The 21,016-nt window shown below is 54.6% G+C and overlaps 2 protein-coding genes and 1 long non-coding RNA gene across 7 annotated transcripts; 2 read left to right on the forward strand and 1 right to left on the reverse strand.

Annotated features, from left to right (window-relative positions):
- Positions 1–139: 139 nt before the first annotated feature.
- On the forward strand, positions 140–2,342 carry LOC136387733 (uncharacterized). Its single transcript, XR_010748151.1, has 4 exons — positions 140–252; positions 378–497; positions 1,623–1,774; positions 2,273–2,342. It is a non-coding gene; the product is annotated as an uncharacterized lncRNA (long non-coding RNA).
- Positions 2,343–2,597: 255 nt separating this feature from the next.
- Positions 2,598–4,682, reverse strand: ATP6V1G2 (ATPase H+ transporting V1 subunit G2). The gene is made up of 3 exons (XM_066359705.1): positions 4,550–4,682; positions 4,181–4,281; positions 2,598–3,681 (listed from the first exon to the last, which is right to left on the reverse strand). The coding sequence occupies exons 1-3, from the start codon at positions 4,629–4,631 to the stop codon at positions 3,508–3,510; spliced, it is 357 nt and encodes a 118-aa protein (XP_066215802.1). The 5' UTR covers positions 4,632–4,682; the 3' UTR covers positions 2,598–3,507.
- A 132-nt stretch (positions 4,683–4,814) lies between these two features.
- NFKBIL1 (NFKB inhibitor like 1) lies at positions 4,815–16,891 on the forward strand. Of its 5 annotated transcripts, none has more exons than XM_066359704.1 (5): positions 4,815–4,928; positions 5,501–6,031; positions 6,143–6,418; positions 15,751–15,972; positions 16,118–16,891. In XM_066359704.1, the coding sequence occupies exons 3-5, from the start codon at positions 6,154–6,156 to the stop codon at positions 16,681–16,683; spliced, it is 1,053 nt and encodes a 350-aa protein (XP_066215801.1). In that variant the 5' UTR covers positions 4,815–4,928; positions 5,501–6,031; positions 6,143–6,153; the 3' UTR covers positions 16,684–16,891. The 5 variants fall into 5 exon arrangements, with proteins under 5 accessions (XP_066215801.1, XP_066215797.1, XP_066215799.1 ...); XM_066359700.1 differs by having other exon boundaries at positions 5,501–5,590; XM_066359702.1 differs by having other exon boundaries at positions 4,925–5,022.
- The last annotated feature ends 4,125 nt before the right edge of the window (positions 16,892–21,016 follow it).

The following is a 21,016-nucleotide window of genomic DNA, read 5'->3' on the forward strand; positions in this document are numbered from 1 at the left end:
CTTCTAACTCATCCTCCTCTGCCAGTAACGAACGATATAAAGGAAATTAACCTTCCCCTCCCACGGACATCTTTTTTCTCTTATGCTCCTCTTCTCCGCGCCCCATGGCTCTTCGTTTAGGTTCTTGCCACGCAGGACTTCTCTCTGGGCAGCCCTCCGGCGAGGGACAAGGTTGGCGGGGCGGTGGGTTCCCACGGCGGGGTCCTCGGTCCGGTCGTCAAGGTGACCCGGGGGCGTCCGCGCTGGAGCTAAGTGAGGGAGCGATCGATGCTTGGGGGGCGGGGGGGGGGGGGAGTCCTGCCCTTTACCCGTTTCGCGGCCGTGGGGACCGTGGACTGGCATTTGCCCAAAACTAGTAGTGTGGGCCGCCGTTGCAGGTGCTCCAGAGGACCTCGTCTGGCAGGCAGGAGCTCCGAACCCAGAATGGGAGAAGGCGTCTAGATTCGGCCCCAAGTGTGACAGGTCAAGGACAGGGTTTGAGAGTTTCACGACATCTTGTAAGTCTTCATATGACCATAATGTCCTGAGCCCCGCCCCCAGCAGCCCCAGGGTTCCGCCTGGATTTTTTTCCCCCTGAAATTCAGCATTTCTTTTTTATTTTTTATTCATTTTAGAAAGGAGAGAGAGAGAGAGAGAAGGGGGGAGGAGCAGGAAGCATCAACTCCCATATGTGCCTTGACCAGGCAAGCCCAGGGTTTTCGAACCGGCGACCTCAGCATTTCCAGGTCGACGCTTTATCCACTGCGCCACCACAGGTCAGGCCAAATTCAGCATTTCGTACCCTGTCTGGTATGCTACATAAATTAGGTTTCAAGTCTGCTGCTTGTTGCTGAGAATGACAACAAACGTCTGACCCTTGGATTGTTACCGCACAACCATTTAACACTGAGTGGGGACCATCATTCCCATTTTATTGACAAGCCCAGGCTTAAGAGAATAAAGCGACAAATGGAAAGGAACACAGTAAGGTGACAGAACCAGGATGTGAACATTTCTTATTCTCTATTGTCGCCTGCCTCCCTGCTTCAAGAGTTTGGTTAATAGGCCCTGGCCGGTTGGCTCAGTGGTAGAGCGTCGGCCTGGTGTGCGGAGGTCCCGGGTTCGATTCCTGGCCAGGGCATACAGGAGAGGCGCCCATCTGCTTCTCCACCCCTCCCCCTCTCCCTCCTCTCTGTCTCTCTCTTCCCCTCCCGCAGCTGAGGCTCCATTGGAGCAAGAGATGGCCCGGGCGCTGGTGATGGCTCCATGGCCTCTGCCCCAGGTGCTGGAATGACTCTGGTCACAACAGAGCGACGCCCTGGATGGGCAGAGCATCGCCCCCTGGTGGGCATGCCAGGTGGATCCCGGTCGGGTGCATGCGGGAGTCTGTCTGACTGCCTCCCCGTTTCCAGCTTCAGAAAAAATACCAAAAAAAAAAAAAGAGTTTGGTTAATAAATGCACCTTGGTTTGGTTAATAAGTGCCCTACGGGTTACCTTATTGGTTCCTTCGGGAAGCAGCCTTATTTTCTGTGGCCAAGAGAAATACATTAAGTGATCCGAAGACGCTGTCTCAGAAGGTGGGTTTTCCCAACCCTAAGTATCAATTTATTCAACAGTATTTATTCTGCCTGCCCTGGCCCAGGTGCTATTCTAGGACCAGGGTACACAACAGTGAACAGCCTTGACATCAGAGTTCACCTAACAGGGGAGACAACATACAAACGTAAATATGGCAAGAAGTAGTAAGTGCTACGAAGAAAGTCAAAGCCATGTGATAATGGAGAAAATAACGGAGTAAGTAAGCATTGCGAGGAGAGCCATTTAAAGTAGAGTCAGAGGCCATTGAGAAGGTGGGGCCTGTGCCCATCTTGTGCCTCAGTTCTCAGAGCTACTATTAATCTGCTAACCTGTTGCTAAATTCAAGTCTGAGTCGTAAACAAACGTCTGGGAACAACTGCTGCGTGGACACAGGGACTTGACCTGCTCCTTGTAATTTTCGCCTCTGTCATTTGCATATCAGGACTCATTGGTTCCCAGCTAGCAACCCTTTATTTGCATGAAAGAATTGCACTTTGTGGATGTTTTAAAAATTATTTATTCATTTTAGAGATGTGAGAGAGAGGAGGAGGGGGAGGAGCAGGCAGCATCAACTCCCAAATGTGCCTTGACCAGGCAAGCCTGGGGTTTCGAACCCGGACTTCAGCGTTCCAGATTGACACTTTATCCACCACGCCACACAGGTCAGGCCTGTGGTTTTGCCTTTATAAACCCTGCCTTTCTTTGTTTTCTCAGAGAGCAGTTTGAGCAGTTACCTGAACCTGCATTATGGGACTGGATGTGCAGCCCTCTTGCTCAAATAAATGCCTTTTGCTTTTATTACAGCCTGAGCCGTTTTGGTTAACAAAGGGGTAGAGTGCTTGTTCCTATACCCCAGCCTCTCGCCACAGTTGCCATCTACAGTCCTCAAGCTCCCAAACCAGGAATCACAAGTTTCTCACTTCAGAGAAATAATAACAGTTTTTGCTATGTTTCTCCAACAAGTTTCAACGGACAGTCCTTTGGGTGTTTGGGGAATACAGAGACAAGACACAAGACAGTGACTGAAAATGAGTCATGATGAAGCAGAAAGGAATTGCCCAGTCACTTTATTGAGTTTTTATTGTTACAAAGGAAGTCCATGCAGACATGGGGACACAGCATCACTTCAGATCTCAGGAAGCAGCCACCCTCTGACGGGTCTTTGGGGGAATAAGAAAAAGGAGAAATCTAATAGAAAGACCAACTTAACAGAGACAAAATAGAGGCTAAGAAATGCCTCACCTTTCTGGAACTACAGTGGAAGGGCTAAATAAAATCGCCATTTCATCTTTTTAGGGATCATAAGGTCTCTGGGAAAAGAGAGGCGGGAAGAAGCAGCTCAGAGAATCACTAGGGTCACAGAATGAGCAGAATCAGCACCACAGACAGAAGCCAGGAGACGGCTGTGTTTAGGTTTCGGCAGGTGGGCGGGGGCTGGTAATATCACAGGATTGCCATTAATTGAATCACGCCTACGCCTACTACGTGCCAGAAACCACGCTCTTTACAGAAGGACTCCTAATCGTTGCAGCAGTCCTGAAAGGTAGGCATGATAGTGCCAGTCTCGTAGAGGAGAACAAGGAGGCTACAGGTTAAGGAGCTTGTCCTGGGTGCACAGCCAACAGGGAGCAGGGGGAGCAGGGGGATCCAAGCCTGCCAGGCCCTGGAGTCGGGATGTTTTCTACATCCCACTTCTCCATGTTGCATGGTCACAGAGGGATGGAGTGAGGGTGACTTGGGAGTTTACAAGGTCTCAGTGAAGATTAAGGAGCAATCAGAGATTCAGGGCCGAGCAGGGGACGTATTTCCACAGGAGAATTATTGGGTCCTGCCTCCTAGAATTTCTAGGGAGCGGAAAGGAGAGTGGGCTTATGGTGGGAGGTGATTCTGATGTGGGGATTCCTCGGAGGGAGGGAACTGGCAGGCGGAGTCAGGCCCTAGGGTCCGCCCTAGGCAGCGATGTGGTAGTTGGGGTGGACCTGGGGCCTGACGTCGCAGACCATGCCGAGGAGCTGGGCCAGCACGCGCTCGCGGTTCTTCTGCTGGCAGCTCTGCATGCCCTGCACCTGGCGCCTTGTAGCCTGCTCCACTTCTGCGGACAGGTTCCCCTGGGAGCCCATGGCCTGGGGGGGAGAGGGGCAGAGGAGAGAAAGGAAACAGGAACAGGAAAGAGCGTCCAGGCCTGTGGAGGCAAAGGTCCCGGAGCAAGGCCAGGAAGAAAGGCCCTCTCCAAGGCACCCCAGCCCACAAAAACCTCCAGATGCCAAACAGAGAAATACAGTCCCCTCTCCTCCAAGACCTGGCATGCAAGCTCACCCTAAAATAGACTGAGCAGCCCCCACCCTCACCACCGATGACCGCGAACTCTGCCCTCCCTCCACCCGACATGTCATCGCACTCCAGGAGGACTGTGGCAGCTCCCCCACAAGCGGTACAAGCCCCTCAAAACACCCAGACCCTGACATATCACAAAGCTTGACCAATGTCACGGTCCCCACCGGGGTACCCTTCTGTCCCGTACCACCGCACTTCCTTGTAGAATCACCCCTCATCAGACACACCCACCAATTTGCACCCTGGTGGTGGAGGGGGCTGCCGTCCCAACCCCCCGCCCCGACTCACGGCCTGCTGCTTGCTCTGGAATTCCTGCTCTCGCTCTCGGCGGTACTGCTCCACTTCCATCTGCGCCTCCTCCTTTGCCTGCTTCAGGCGCCGAGCCTTCCCTGGAAGCAAAAGAAAGGACCGGGGGTGAGGGTGAGCCCCGCACAGAATGTGACAGTGGGGGTCAGTCCTTCCCAGAAAGTCATTCGGCCTCCTCTCAGCCATCCAGGTGCTAGAGGTCCTAACACCCGTTCCATCCCTCCTACTCAGCCCCCCCAGCCCCCAGCTCTCTCCGCAGGAACCCTGGCTTTTCCTAAGGGCCCAGTGCTGGCTGTCCGCCCGCCCCCGCTCTTCTTTCCAGACGCGTACGGGAGGAAGGACGAGACTCACTCTTTCTGGCCTCCGCCACCTTCTCGGCGGCTCGCTTCTCGGCTTGCAGGAGCTGCTGGATGCCCTGGGACTGGCTGGCCATCTTCGGCGTGACGGCAGGTTCTGTTCGCTGATGCTGCCGAGGTCCCCAATGACTCTCACCCCAGGCCCCGCCGCCGACTTCTCTTCTGGCTCGTTGCTGCTGTCCCCTCCACTCACCCCTGGGTCTTAGTGCTCCCCTTTTCTCTCTCACTCTCCTCCTGCACCGAGTGTCTCCCCCAAACTGAGCCTCCCCTGGCCGCTGGTCCAGCTCTCCCGCCTCTCACGCCGGCAGTACCCAGATGGGCCGCTCGGGGGCAGCAGAGACCAGGCCCAAAGCTGACCGCGAACCTCACAGCAGGTGCGAGCCTTGCCCCGTGGGAGGGTGGAATGGGGGCCGGGGCGGAGAGGGCAGTATGCGAGAGAGAAGGAGGCATGGAGGGGCTGAGGACGGGGTAAGGAAGTCACCATGCCTGGTGCGTTGGGAAAAGAGGACGCTGGGCCGCTCTGAGTTTATTTTCCAGCGTCTCCTCCTCTCTTTATTCTCCCTCCCTCCCGTTTCCACCTCTTCTACATCTTTCCAAGTCCACATTTCTGCATCCGTCTCTCTGGCCTTGTCCTACGATCGCTTCCTTATGTATTTGCAGGCCGACGTTTTTCTCTTTTTTTAGATCTGACCCTGTTTCTGGCCTCAGGGTGGTTTTTGTTTCTCATGTTCACGGTTGGTGTTTATTCGGTCCTTATCTCCCCTCTCTCTTCTTTCTCTTCCCGTCTTTCCGTCTACCACTAAACCACTCTCTCTTCCCAGTTAGGGGAGGCGGGAGTAAACCTCCAAAGAGCTGTCCTTCCCTCGCCCTTGTTTCCGCCCGGTTTCCTGGCCTATTCTCAGGCTTCCCGGTTTCAGGCGGACCCTTTTCTCTTCATCTCCCTTAGTTTCCCCCCGGAGGCCGGACCGCTGAACACACACTTCCCCGCTCTCTCCACTTCGCCTCTTCCGGGAGGGACGATATCCGGTGATGCGGCGTAGGTCATTTCTATCCTCGACTGCGTCTCAGCGGCTCCATTTCCGCCAGCCTAGAGTGTCCCCGCCTTCCTCCGAGCGTCTTCAACAGTCCTCCAGCCTGTGACTCTGGGGGCACTTGGGGGGCGGGTGTGATAAGCAACCCTTGCCCAGGCCCCTGAGGGAGACTCCTGCACACCAGTCGGCTGCTTACGTTAGATTAAGTTCCTAGACCGTAATTTGAAATGATCTGTTGATAAAAACTGCCCCCATCAGTCTCTATTCGTCTTTTGCAAAGTCCTTTATTTAAAGTTGACCTGGGCTGAGCCGCAAAGTATTAGGGTGTCCTTGTCTCAATTTTACATGAACAACATGAAATCTATGACCCCAGCCCCCCCCCCTTAAGTCTTGTGGGAACCTAGAACCTGGTGAGGGAGTAGAGGACAGGCCTCGAGGTGCTGCAGGTGCGAGAACTGGGGGTACGGGGGGAGGGGCGCGGGGATGTCGGGGGAGGGGGCCGGCCAGGGCCGAGCGCGTCCCCCGCTGAGCTGACACCCGCTTCCTTCCTTCTCCAGCCGGGCGCGCCATGGCCTCCGCCTCCCGCCGCCGGCGCCGCGAGCGCCGCTTCCGTCGGTACCTGTCCGCGGGTCGGCTGGCCCGGGCCCGGGCCCTCCTCCGGCGACACCCAGGCCTCGATGTAGACGCCGGGCAGCCCCCCGCCCTGCACCGGGCCTGTGCCCGCCGCGACGCCGCTGCCCTGGGGCTGCTGCTCCGGCTCGGGGCCGACCCTGCCCAGCGGGACCGCCGCGGGGACACGGCGCTGCACGCCGCCGCCCGCCAGGGCGCTGAGGGTGAGTCGCCCGTCCGCCCGCCGGCCGGTGGGAAGCCAGGTCAGGACCACCTTGACCGGGGCAAGCAGTTGAAAAGGAAGCTCTTGATTTGGTGGTTAAGACTTAGGGAGGGACTTGACCAGGTCGGCTGTGGCTGTCGCATATGTCATTCATTACAAGCCTGAGCTGCCATTGTCTGAAGGGCCCAGCATTCCCCAAACAGCCACTGGGCTTCCAATGTCACATCTTTCTAGATTGGTAACTTTGTCTTTTCAGTGGTTTTGCCTATAGCAAAAAAAAAAAAAAAAGCACCATAGAAGGTAGGCTCTGGAGTTCGAGTGCCTGGGTTCAAATCACAGCTGCACACACTTCAGAGCTGGGAATTCTTGGGCAAGTTACCAACCTTCCCTGAGGCTTAGTTTGCCCACGTGCATGATTAAATAATAACAGCCTTTGCTGTGTGCCTGGCTCTTCTCACAAAATAACTCATTCCATCAAAGTAGCTCATTTAGTTCTCACAACAACCCTATGAAATTATAAATAGTAATAATATATATTATCCCCCATTTCCCAGGTGAGGATACAGGACTGAGAAGTTAAGTAATTTTCCAAAGTGGTAGAACAAGGATTGTAACCCAGGCAGTCCACCTGGAGCGTGATCCTGTGAATTACGCTGTGATCCTGTGAATTATGCTGTGATGGTGCCTGTGCTCAAAGCCTCCATGCTGGTATTAAGTGTTTTAAGAATCAACTGAGGACCCTGGCCATTGGCTAGTGGATAGATAGTGACAGCCCGGTGTGTGGACGTCCTGGGTTCAATTTCTGGTCAAGGCACACAGGAGAAGAAACCATCTGCTTCTCTCCTCCTCTCTCACCCCCTTCTCGCTCTCTTCCTCTCCCTCCCACAGCCAATGGCTCAGTTGGTTTGAGTGGTGGCCCCAGGTGCTCCAGCTCTGTTGGTCTGAGCGTGTCAGCCTCAGGCACTATAAATAGCTTGGTACTTGATCATCGACCCATGGCCATTATTGTTCTTGCTGTTATCAACAGATCCATACTCCCTTACCACACTTATAAAACTCCAAAACACCCTGAGAGCCAAATATTTTTTATTAGTCTAAGCTTAACTTGAACCAAAGTGAGGCTATCTGTGATTTGCTTTTATTGTACTGACATCAGCATTCAGACCTCTCACTGCAGAAACATCCGTGTGTCTGTTGTTCCTGGGGCTGCCCAGGCCCTCCTGGGCTCCCTAGTACACAGTGTGTGCATTTTCACACTGGCTCTGTCCAGTCTCACAACGTGACGGGTCTGAGGAGCCTTTGCCGCTGCAGCGTCCCACAGGGACCTGTTGACCCTGTAGTGGCAGCAGAGGCAGCTCTGTAGAGAAGTGAAAGGTGGAACCCTCTTTCCCCTTCAGGGGGTTTTCTTTCCAGACTAAGAGCATTTGAGGAGCACCTCCAGGTTGAGATGAACACCCTTCAATTTGATTGTTGCTGCTACCATCCCGCAGCTCCCCAAGGAGAGTAGGAACCCACCCCCAACCCCAAACTTTCCCCTTAGAGTAAAAAAAACTCCCCGGACCAGGCAGTGGCGTAGTGGATAGAGCATCCATCCGGGACACTGAGGACCCTGGCTCAAAACCCAAGGTCACGGGCTTGAGTGCAGGCTCACCAGCTTGAGCATGGGATCGTAGACATGACCTCAGGGTCGCTGGCTGGAACCCAAAGGTCGTTGGCTTGAGCAAGAGGTCACTCGGTCTGCTGTAGCCCCCCAGTCAAGGCACATATGAGAAAGAAATCAATGAACAACTAAGGTGCCGCAATAAAGAATTGATGTTCCTCATCTCTCTCCCTTCCTGTCTGTCTGTCCCTCTCTATCCATCTCTCTCTCTCTCTCTCTCTCTCTCGCTCTCGTTAAAACAGAAAAACTCTCCTTCAGATCTCCTTAACATAAATGAGATAAGTTGGCACACTGGGATTTTTTTTAACTTAAAAACAAAGAAAGGAGGTTTACCAAGTGCAGCCACCTAACCCAACAACCGACAGTGCGAGCGGCAGGAGCCCAGGTCCCAGGTCCCGGAGGCGGCCTCAGACCCCGTCCACGCCCCCCTCGCCTCAGACCACGCCCACGCTCCCCTCGACCGCTCCAGCCTGTGTGCTGGGCAAGCTGCTTACTTTCTGTAAACCGAACTTGCCTTTTAAAATGCTGGTTGTGAAAGAAAAAGCGGCAGGCCCTTGGTGCAGTTTGGCCCCCACTAGCTGATAGGTACTGTTGTTTTGTTTTGTTTTTTTTTCTGTATTTTTCTGAAGCCGGAAACAGGGAGAGACAGTCAGACTCCCGCATGCGCCCCACCGGGATCCACCTGGCACGCCCACCAGGGGCGACGCTCTGCCCCTCCGGGGCGTCGCTCTGTTGCGACCAGAGCCACTCCAGCGCCTGGGGCAGAGGCCGAGGAGCCATCCCCAGCGCCCGGGCCATCTTAGCTCCAATGGAGCCTCGGCTGTGGGAGGGGAAGAGAGAGACAGAGAGGAAGGAGAGGGGGAGGGGTGGAGAAGCAGATGGGCGCTTCTCCTGTGTGCCCTGGCCGGGAATCAAACCCGGGACTTCTGCACGCCAGGCCGACGCTCTACCACTGAGCCAACCGGCCAGGGCCGGTACTGTTGTTTTTATCCTGATACTATTCAACTAAAGCTACTTGAATAACAAAAACATCCCTCATAGTATGGAAAGAACCCTCAGAAGCCTGCAAGGGTGATATTTTTTTTTAAATTTATTTTTTATTTATTTTATTTATTCATTTTAGAGAGAAGAGAGGGAGGGAGAGAGAGAGGAGAGAGAGAAGGGGAGAGGAGCTGGAAGCATCAACTCCCATATGTGCCTTGACCAGGCAAGCCCAGGGTTTCGAACCGGAGACCCCAGCATTTCCAGGTCGACGCTTTATCCACTGCGCCAGCACAGGTCAGGCAAGGGTGATATTTTTGTCCGGGGCTTGAACGGGGGCTTGAATGGGGGCGGAGAGCGGGGTCTCCAAGGTCCAGGGACTTCTTCCACATTGGGGTCTGCACTCAGATCACTCCCCAGCTCTGTGGTCCCGGTAGGCGTTACCACCTCCTGGTCCCTTGCCAGCCCTGCCACCAGGTGGCCTTCTAACTCCCAGGCAGAAAGGTCCATCTCCTTTGGTTCTTCTGGGCTGCGTTAGAAACCTGTGTGCCTTAAGACCCAAGTATTTTCTTTGAACGGTTGCAGTGAGCTAGGGTCCCCTGAGGAGAAGGGGTTCCTCTCAGCCCCCTGGGCTGGGCCCGAGGGGGTTGCCTCTTCTTGCTGGGTTGGTTGGGCTGGGCTGTCACACCAGTGAGATGCCGGTGAATGGCCCCTGCCTTTGGGCTTGCGGTAACTTCTCTTTGGGCCCATCACCTCATGAGGCAGTTGTCTCAGCGATCAGAGACCCTGTATAAACACACCTCAGACAGATAGTAACCATTCTCTGCCTACAGCAAGAATTGGCAAATGCTGAGAAACAGGGTCATTTTCTCACAGTCTTTGCAAACAAGAATAAAACCCAAAGCCAGCCTGATCAGGCGGTGGCGCAGAGGATAGAGCGTCGGACTGGGATGCCGAGGACCCAGGTTCGAGACCCTGAGGTCGCCAGCTTGAGCGCGGACTCATTTGGTTTGAGCAAAGCTCACCAGTTTGGACCCAAGGTCACTGGCTTAAGCAAGGGGTCACTCGGTCTGCTGAAGGCCTGCGGTCAAGGCACATATGAGAAAGCAATCAATGAACAACTAAGGTGTCGCAATGTGCAACGAGAAACTAATAATTGATGCTTCTCAGCTATTACTGTCTGTCTCTGTCCCTCTCTCTGACTCTCTGTCTCTGTAAAAAAAAAAAAAAGAAGAAGAATAAAACCCAAAGCCAGCCAACCTGGTATTATTTTTGTGTGACGTTCACGGCACTTCTGCCCTGTGCCAGCGCAGTAGCTGCCGGTCACCGTCCGTAACCCACTTTGATCTGCAGAGAAGTAGGCGCGGCCCGGCTTTACAGGTGGCCGAGCCACCCGGCCTGTGTTCCACTTGCCTTTCCAGCCTCACCTCCCACAGCTCACCACACACCCACAGCTCCAGCTACGAGGCTCTGTCTCAGTGACCCCAAAACGTTTTCCACTGGCCTGTATGTTGCTTGCCTGTAGCCTTCCCGTCTGCCCAGTTTCCACTTCGCTAAGTTAGTCGCCCTTCCCAGCCCAACATAAGCCACACCTCCTCCTGGAAGCCCTCTCTGACCGCTCTGCCCTCTGTTACCTTTTCTTCCTCTGCTCTGCCTCAGTCAGTTTGTCCTCGATAGAAGCGTCTGATACTGGTGTTTCTGGAGTGAGTTGTAGCAGTTAGTGTGAACTTCACTTTAAAGTAGACATCACCTCGTTCTGGGGAGGGGAAGATCAGGGCTTTCACGGAAGACCAAGTCCGTTTTTACCCCACAAGGCTTTTCCTGTTTATTTTTCCCCGTACGGAAGTGCCCTGGGGAACACTGATCTGCGCTGCTGCGTTGATGCTAAGTGGGCATCTCAGACCCCTGGGGGGAGGCGAGCTGTTTACTACACGGGAGCGGAACGCGCGGTTTGCCCAGGGAGAAACGGAGCCCTTCCTCACACCCGGCGTGAAAGCAGATGGCAGCAGAGTCAATGCCTAAGGATGGCAGGAAGGGCACAGACCCAATCCATGGGAGGGGCCCCTGGGGAATAAAACCCAGAAGGCAGCATCAAAGAAAACTTGAGGTTTACCTGTGAAGGTTTTCAGTCTTTAAAATATTGAATAGTGTTGCAAAAATGACACTAGGTTAACATACTCTGTGGTAGGAAGAGAGGTGCTTATTACTGTACTATGTACTTTTTTGAATTATTTTGGATTTCCAGAAGTAAAAGTAAATATAGTAGGAAAAAAACCACACAGAATAGTTTTATAATCTTGGGGTGAGAAAACCTTCCTAAGAATGAAATAAAGTCAAAAGCGCCTGACCAGGTGGTAGCGCAGTGGATAGAGCGTCGGACTAGGATGCAGAGGACCCAGATTCGAGACCCCAAGGTCACCAGCTTGAGCGCAGGCTCATCTGGTTTGAGCAAAGCTCAACAGCTTGGACCCAAGGTCGCTGGCTTGAGCAAGGGGTTACTCAGTCTGCTGAAGCCCCCCGGTCAAGGCATATATGAGAAAGCAATCAATGAACAACTAAGGTGTCGCAACGAAAAACTGATGATTGATGCTTCTCATCTTCTCTGTTCCTGTCTGTCTCTCTGTCTGTCCCTATCTATCCCATTCTCTGACTCTGTCTCTGTAAAAAAATAAATAAATAAATAAAGTCAAAAGCTATAAAAGCTATCAATACAGATTTAACTACTTAAGGTTGTTTGTTTTTTTTAATGGGAGAAAATGTTTACAATATGTAACACTGCCTGACCAGGAGGTGGATAGAGCTTTGGTCTGTGATGCTGGGGACCCAGGTTCGAAACCCCGAGGTCACCAGCTTGAGCGTAGGACCATAGACATGACCCCAGGGTCGCTGGCTCAGCTAGAGCCCCCACCCCCAATCAAAGAACACATAAGAAGCAATCAATGAAAAACTAAGATGCTGCAACTATGAGTTGATGTTTCCCATCTCTCTCCCTTCCTGTCTGTCTCTCTCACTAAAAAAAAAAAAGTTACATATATGTGTGTAGCGGATACTCAGGGTTGATATCTATGTCCTATAAAGAGCACTCATCTACATACATAATTTTCGAGGGAAAAGTAGATGAATATGAACAAGTCATTCACAAAAGAAACACAAAGAGCCAAAAAGCCTATGAAACAGAAGAAAATGTCCTAATTAAAATCATGTTCTTAATCTGCCGGGTGGCCCAGAGGAGAAGGTTGCGGACAGTCAGAGGGGTGCTGGGAGGCGCGGGCGCCCGCGTTCCCTCGCCCGGGCTGCGCGTTGGCACAAATGAGAGCAGTGTGGCAAACTCACACGTCCTTTGACTCAGAAATTCCAGCTGTGAGACTCTGCCGCACAGAAACACCGTGAGGAGTGCACAGACGCGCTCGAGGCCCCGCGGTGCTGGAAACGAGAGTCTGCTGAGGGGGGTGGGGGTGGAGGGTGGAGGGTGGAGGGTGCACAACGGAACGCTACCCAGTCATAAAAAAGAAAGAGGCAGGATGTGTTTACTCCTGTGGAAAAACGTAAGTGGGATGTCGGGGAGAAGGGCAGGCTGCCCAGTGAGAAGGTGCAGTCACGCGTCTCTGAAAGAGGCATGCGTTTGCGTTGATGCGCACCGAGACAGGATGGGGAGGGTCCACAGTGTTAACAGTGATACATTTATTTTCCATGCTTTAAAAAGAAAGAAAATTTTCACACTGGTTAGTTGCTGTTTGTGTGAAAATATCAATTAAGTGCCCGACCTGTGGTGGTGCAGTGGATAGATCATCGACCTGGAACGCTGAGGTCGCCGGTTCGAAACCCTGGGCGTGCCTGGTCAAGGCACATGTGACAAGCAATTAGTGAACAACTGAAGTGAAGCAACTAGGAGTTGATACTCCTTACTATCACCTCCGTCTGTAAAATGAATAATGTGAAATTACATATGTATATGTGTGTGTGTGTGTATATTTATATATATATATATATATATATATATATATATATATATATAATGGTCTACCGGAAAGTTCTGTTTGTTTCTATCACAACAAGTTTCGACACGTAAGCACATGTTTATTTGGCGCATGTGTGCCTCTCTATTTTTATCACTTAATGTATACATACTGACGTAGCAAATTAACTAGAACAAAGTTGATTCACGTTAGTCTTATGTGTGAAGCGATAGTGTACCCATGGCTACTGATAAAGTTCATTTACGCCACTGTAATTTTTACGAATTTCAACAAGGAAGAAATGCTACAGAAGCATGTCTGTCGCATCCACCATATTCCCCGGACTTAGCACCCTCCGACGATCACTTGTTTTTGCCCTTACAAAATTTTTTGAAGGGCAAAAATTCAAAAATGAAGAAGATATCAAATAAGCACTGGTTCCATTTTTTGCATCAAAAGATAAAACATTTTTCAAAAATGGGATATACAAATTGCCCTCATGCTGGAAAAAAATCATTAATAATGGCAATGATATTATTTAATAAAGTTTATTGACAGTAAGAAAAACTTGTATTTTGTTTTATTCCAAAAACGGACAGAACTTTCCGGTAGACCTTATCCATCAGCTGATGAGTACGAGTGGGGAAAGCCGCCCCGTCCTGGCGGCTGGAAGCTAGAACCTGCATGTCTCCTGCAGCCGGTTCAGCCATAGCATCTGGTCTCTTATCTTACATGGCTGCAGCCAGACCCTGTGTACAGTCTTGTAGCTTTTTCCACAGACATCCTTTTTTGTGCCTATTTAATATCCTGTATCATACTTTACTTCCGTTTTCCAGTCAGAAGCTTTACTCCTTAAAACCGAAGAACTTAACCTGACCAAGCAGTGGCTTAGTGGGTAGAGCGTCAGACTAGGACGCAGAGGACCCAGGTTTGAAACCCCAAGGTTGCCGGCTTGAGCACAGGCTCATCTGGCTTGAGCAGGGGGTCACTCAGTCTGCTGCAGCCCCCTGGTCAAGGCACATATGAGAAAGCAATCAATAAACAACTAAGGTGCCACAACAAACAATTGACGCTTCTCATCTCCTTTCCTGTCTGTCCTTCTCTTTCCCTCTCTCTGTCTCTGTCACAAAAAAAATTTAAAAACCTCTCACGGCAGGTGTGAGTGGCGCCCACCCACCCATGCTCACCCCTGCCGTGAGCCCTGCTAGGGAGGGGTGGTTGGGAGGCAGCACCAGCCACCCACGCTCACCCCTGCCGTGAGCCCTGCTAGGGAGGGCAGTTGTGAGGCAGCACCAGCCACCTGCCGGGAGAGACAAGTTGGGAGGGTTTGTGGCCGGGTCACCTGAGGGCTAAAGAGAAATGCCCCCCATCTCGTCCTGATGTGGTTTGGGTTGGTGGCACTCAGGTGTGCCAGGAGATCGGGGGAACAGCAGGCCTTGAACCAGCCATGGCTGGGCCCCCTCTGTCTTCCTGCCTTCCTCGGCAGTGGCATCCTTTTCCCAGGTGGCCGGTGCCTCCCCGTACGGCCTCATAAGGGCTGCCGGCCCGTTTCCGCCTGCCCTAGGGGGAGAAAGTAGGTCTACAGGAAGAGAGGCTGCCTCAGGCACCTTCCTCAGTAGGTAGGTCCGAGGGTGAGACAGGTGCCTGGCGGCCTTGGTGGGTGTAGCAGGTGCGCCTGGCCAGGAGTCGGGGGCCTGAGCTAGCAGCAAAGCCCGCGCTGGAGCCCTTGCGGCGAGGGCGGGGCACAGGGCGGGCGGCTCAGGAAGGGCAGCCCCCCTTCTGTGTCCCCCCAGCCTCTTGCCAGCCAGCCCTTCCCTCTCTGGCCAGCAGCCACCGGGGACGGGCTTGCTTGGCTGCTGGGGACGCTTCTGTGGCTCCAGATCACTGTGGCCTGGACCCTCGACCTCTGCACCCCTCCCAGCATGCCCTGGGGGACACTTTGTTGAAAAGTCATATAAAAAGATAACTGTTTTATATTGGTATATTTATAATGGTACGGAGTAGACTGTTCAGATGTTTTACCGGTCTGAAGTATAGTGTGGGTGAGAAATACAATAAGCAGTATAAAGTCACAGTATTTTCTATCCAGGAATGGAATACATAGTCTGACATTGATTGGGTGGCTGGAGGCAGTCTTGCAAATGTCTTTTTTTTTTTTTTTTTCTTTTTTTTTTTAATGAGAGAACAAGAGCGACAGACAGGAAGGGCAAGAGATAAGAAGCATCAACTCACAGTTGCAGCACTTTAGTTCACCGATTGTTTTCTCATAGTGCCTTGAGTGGGGGGGGGGCTTCAGCCCAGCTGGTGACCCCTTGCTCTAGCCAGCGACTTTGGGTTCAAGCCAGTGACCTTGGGCTCAAGCCAGTGACCATGGGGTCGAGTCTATGGTCCCACGCTCAAGCCGGTGACCCTGCGCTCAAGCTAGTGAGCCCATGCTCAAGCCCGCGATCTCAGGGTTTTGAACCTGGGTCCTCAGCATCCCAGGTCAACACTCTGTTCATTGCACCACTACCTGGTCATGTCCGGCAAGTGTCACTTGACTGAGAACTCTCAGGACAATGAAATAGTTTGTGTGAACAGAGGTCAGACTGTTTTAAAGTGCCACACCTATCACACATGTGGTGAAGTCAGGTCAGTGTGGTTGCACGGGGCTCAGCAACCAGCAGGCTCCCCGGTGGTGCCTTGCGGGGATGGGGGGCGAGCCTCACTGACCCCTCACTGCTCTGCGCCCAACAGCCTACAGAGACTTCTTCCTGCCGCTGCTGAGCCGCTGTCCGTCGGCCATGGGCATAAAGAACGAGGATGGCGAGACCCCCAGGCAGATCCTGGGCTGGGGACCCCCCTGGGATTCTGTGGAAGAGGAAGAGGAGGAAGAGGCGCGGGAAGAACAGGAATGGAGGCAGAAGCTGCAGGGAGAGCTGGAGGCCGAGTGGCAGGAGGTCCTGGGGCCGCTGGAAGGTGAGGAGCCCAGCCCCGTCCGTCTGTCTGTCTGTCCCCAGCTGCCCTTCCCGCAGGCCGCTCTTCCTGCACCCCGTCCCCTGTGTTCCCGGGTGCCCTGTGACCCTATAAGCTTCTCCCTGACCCATCCCGCCCTCCCACACAGACGACGCTTCCTACGGGGCCCAGGAACCCGAGTCCTTCTCGGCCTGGGCAGACCGCCTGGCCCGGGAGCACGCCCAGAAGCACCAGCGGCAGCGGGAGCCGGTGAGAGCCCGCGGACCCCGCCGGGCGGAGGCCCCCAGCCTCAGCTGGCGGCGGCAGGAGGAGGAGCAGCGGCTCTTCCGAGAGCGGGCCAGGGCCAAGGAAGAGGAGCTGCGTGAGAGCCGCGCTGGGCGGGCGCATCCGGTGCCTGGCAACCCGGGGCCCAGGGTCCCGCGCCCCAGTGGAGCGGCCAAGGGCGGCCTCTGGCGCTTCTGCGACGTGCCCTGGCCCTGCCCTGGCGGAGGGGACCCAGAGGCCATGGCTGCCGCCCTGGTGGCCAGGGCCCCCCCCTTGGAGCAGCAGGGTGCTCGGAGGAGGTACTTGAGGGCCCAGCAGGTGCACTGGCACCCTGACCGCTTCCTGCAGCGGTTCCGGAACCAGATTGAGACCTGCGAGCTGGGCCGTGTGATGGGAGCTGTGACCGCCCTTTCCCAGGCCCTGAATCGCCACGCGGAGGCCCTCAAATGACCTGAGGCAAAGGGAGGAACTGCAGGAGATGCAGCTCTAGGAACGCAGGTCGGGATGGAGACGGAGATGGAGCGCGGAGGGACCGGACCTGGCTGCGCAGCGGAGGACGTGGGGTTGCGAGCGACACCGGAATGCGCGGGGGCGGCAGAGGGGCCGCGCGGCTGCTCCCGCTCTGCCATTTCCTAATAAGACCTGGTTCCACGTCTCACTCCCTGGGTCTCCTCTGCCTTTTTCCATCGCGGTGGTTTCATCACCCATGACATCTCCTTTCCCGCCCCGCCTGCCTGCCTGCCTGCCGGAACCCACAGCTCCCACGTACCTGCGACGGGCACACACACCCTGGAGTGCCCTCAGCCAGGGGCGAGAAGCCCCCGACCTGCCCACCCGCGAGGCGGTCCCGAGAAGGCCCAGCCTACCCTGGTCTCCCCCTGCCCCTGTGCCAGGCTCCCCTCTGCCATCTGCAGTTAGAGCCATGAACGTGATCAGAGAGGCACACAGAAAGGGGAACAAAACCAGTTTCTCTCCCCTCCCCAGCTTCCCAGCCAGAACCACATCCTCCTCCCCACTATCCCCCCACCCCCACCCCCAGCACAGACAGGGCTTTCCCTTTGCTGAGTCACTGAACGGTCCAAGTTGGGGGCAGCCAGGAGCTGGGGGGACATAAGGAGGTTGTGGGAGGTCAGGGGTAGGAGCAGAGTGGATGGAGGAAGAGCCCTGTAGGGGAGAGTATTTCAGTTGCTAAAATTAGGAGCAGGGGAAGTAGGTGGGAAGAGCCAAATTATGTAATAAGCTGGGTTGTCTGTTCTTGGGCAACGCGGGAGCCACACCCGAGGCCATCTCATTCCTGGGCTTCTCAGCCTTGCCCTCCAGGGCCCCAAGGACCAGAACGTGTGAAGAAGGGAAATGGCCATACTGTGGTCAGGCTGCGAAATTACTAGAGCCCTGAGGGAACAATTCTGCTCTCTTTTTAAGTAGTTTGAGAACCTAGAAGTGTCCCAATCCTGTGTCAATGTCTAGGTACATATCAGACCTCCAGACAACCCTCCAATGACCCCCGAAGGGCTCACGGGTACATTAACGTGACACCTCTTATCCAGGCCACCGGGTGTGACCAGACCTGGCACCTGCAAACCGCCTGACATCTGATGAATAACCACCCTGGGCCAGTCCTGGGTGGAAGAAGGCAGGACTGATCCATTCTCGAGAAGGCCCTTTTCACTCTAATAATAACACTTTCTTCTTTGGAAACACTTCTGGGGATTTGCCTGGCTGTGTTTTCAGTTTGTAAACCCTTGAATAAATCTTTTATCATTTATTTCTATCCAAAACCTCCAAACACTTTTTGAGTTTGTTTGACAGACAGCCTCAATTCTCAGCTCTCCCATCCGATTTCTGTCCCCATCCCAAATCTGGATTTCATCTCTGGGCAGCCGGTAAACATCTCCTCCTGCAGTGGAGGGAGAGGTCCTGAGGGCTACAGGGAGCAGGCCTGGGGTTCCCAAGTGGGGCTGAGGGTGCCATCCCTCCCACTGCTCATGCTCAGTTCTCACTCCAGGGCCCCAGACTGGGGTGGGAGGTTGTGGACAGTACCAGCGCCCACAGCCATCACCCCAGAGCACAGCCGGGGACTTGGTGGAAAGAAAGGGCAGGTGGTGCAGCAGATAGAGCGTCGGCCTGGGACACTGAGGACCCAGGTTCGAAACCCCAAGGTTGCCAGCTTGAGCGCGGGCTCATCAGGTTGAGTGCAGGACCATCAACATGACCCCATGGTGGCTGGCTTGAGCAAGGGGTCGCTGGTTTAGCTGGAACCGCCCAGTCAAGGCACAGATGAGAAAGCAATCCATGAACAACTAACTACAGTGCTGCAACTATGAGGTGATGCCTCTCATCTCTCTCCGTTGCTGTCTGTACCCCTCCCCCCCCCAATTTTTTTTAAAGAAAGGGCAGGAATGGAAGTACATTAGTACAGGCTTGAGCTGGCATGTGCAGTCTGCACTTGTCTGCATCAGAGGAGCTTATGAATCAGAGACTTGTTTTTCATATTGGGAGCCCGGTCTGCACAGGAGAAGCCCAGGGGTCAAAGGGGAGGGTGTTGGAGGACTGGGAGGGGCAGCCCCCCCGGGAATGAGGGATGGAAATGCGGGGTGAGCATGAGACCCTGGGAGAAGTCGAAGAACCAGGCCTCGGGCCTGGGCAGGTGCTGGGGCAGGAGGAGGAAGGGCTGGTGAGAAGAGCCCGGAGAGGAAGCCGCTGTGATTCAGAGAAGAGACTGAGCTGTGAGCAACCCAGGCTTCCGGTTCCGCTGGCAGGCCCGAGGTTTCGGAAGTGGCATGCAAAGAGCTCGGGTTCAGGGGGAGGGGGGTCCGGACGCCAAGCTGGGGGTTGACAGGTAAGCGGCAGATAACCTGTCAACAAATCTGCCCGGATTTGCTCCTCCATCCGTCCAGATCTATCTCTGGAGTTTAAGCACATCGCTTACCCTCTGTAAGAGTTAGATAAAACCGCAGCAAAATAAGGCCTGCAGGCCGCCCCCCACTCCCTCTTCTCAGTGTCCCTCCACGGTGTCTGGCCCCCAGCCCTGGGGGGTTCCCCTGAGATCAGGGCTCTTCACTTTCTCTGACCACACCGTTTCCGTTTCTGTGCCTCTTTTTCCTAGGCTGATAAAAATACTGAGCCCTAGAGGCCCTGGCTTCCTCTGACCCCCTGGGGCCAGGCAGCAGGCATCCTGTCCCCCGAGGTGGGGGCGGGGAGCGGGCCCAGGCATCCCCAAGGGGTGACTCAGGGCCCGCCGTGAAACGCGGGGGAGGGCCTCCTTCGTGCGTGGTAACGAGGAGTGGGTTCTCGGTGGAGGGGGCTTTGGGTGTCAGCGGGAGAAACAGGATTGGGAATGAGCCTGGTGACACTGAAGAGGGTCCCTTTGGGGCCTGGGGTCGGGGCAGGTCTGGGTTAAGTCAGGAAAGGGACCCGCAGGGGAACTCCATTTAGTTCAGATGGACCAAGCAGCAGGTGTCCCAAAGATACCCTCTGCTTCAGGTGCGCAGCCCTTAGGGGAGCCAGGCCCACACCCACGGGCTGTGCCCCGGCCCGCGCTGGGGGGGGGGGGCGCTGGACACGGAGAGGGGCCTCAGGGGAAGGAGGGGGCATGCGGGCTTGCGCTGACCCGAGGGCAGGGTCTCTGCGGGCCGGGTGGACGAAAGGGCTTCGCAGGTAAATGGAATGGCCCGAGCAGAGGCTGCGAGTCAGAAAACAGTACGTTGGGGAAAAGTGTCCCGAGATGGACAAGCACAGGTGTGAGTGAGCACGTGCTGAAGGAGAGAGCCCCGCATCCCACCTGCTGGATCTGGACTCCCTTCCGTGCGGTGCGGCGCAGGCGCACTGGGACCCCCATGCGGGACAGCGCTGCAGGGCCCGCACGGAGGGGAAGAAGAACGCGGTGTTTTGAACACCAGCTGCGTGTGCCTATGCCGGGCCCCTTCCTAACAGTAGTGATCCCGTCAGCAACTGCTCCAGAAGGTGGGCGCGGATCCCCACGGCGCAGAGGAGGAACCGGAGGCTGATACACACCCCGGAACGTGCGGGAGGCCACACAGCCGAACAGCAACGGGATCACTACGCGCCTCTTCCTCTAAGAGTCGTGTACCTACTACCGCGGTCCCCATAAACTCCAAAGGGCGTTTAAAGAGGGAACAGATTATAGAAGCTGCAAGAGGATAGATAACTCAAGAGAAGACAGCTGGGCCTGACCTGTGGTGGCGCAGTGGATAAAGCGTCCACCTGGAACGCTGAGGTCGCCGGTTCGAAACCCCAGTGTTTGCCGGGTCAAGGCACATACTAGAAGCAACTACTATGAGTTGATGCTTCCCACTTCTCCCCCATCTCTCTCTCTATTTCTCCCCTCTCTCTAAAAGCGATAAAATCTAAAAAATAAAATAAAATAAAGAAGCAGACAACTGATTGGATGGTGGGCGTGAGGGGACAGGGGTCTGAGGTGACTCCCAGAGGGGACAGGGGTCTTAGGTGACTCCCCAGTTCTGAGCCAGGCGGACTAGAAAGGTGATGACACCCCACACCGACGAGCTGAGTGGCGGTGGGGGAAGGCGAGATGTTCATTTCAGACATTCAACCAATAAATGTTTATTCGGCAGCTGATCAGAGCAAGGTGCTCTGCTAGACCGTGGGTACAAGTGAAATCAAGTCACTGCCCCCCGCATTTGCGGTCTAATGAAAGAAACACTGGACAAGGATACACATAACAAGCACACCTAACACCGGGAGGTGCGAGGTCCGGGAGCAGTCAGGTGCTGGCAGCAGGCCCCAAGTCGCAGGTGCTGGC

Source organism: Saccopteryx leptura, chromosome 1 (genome assembly GCF_036850995.1).
Source record: "Saccopteryx leptura isolate mSacLep1 chromosome 1, mSacLep1_pri_phased_curated, whole genome shotgun sequence".
Classification (NCBI taxonomy): domain Eukaryota; kingdom Metazoa; phylum Chordata; class Mammalia; order Chiroptera; family Emballonuridae; genus Saccopteryx; species Saccopteryx leptura.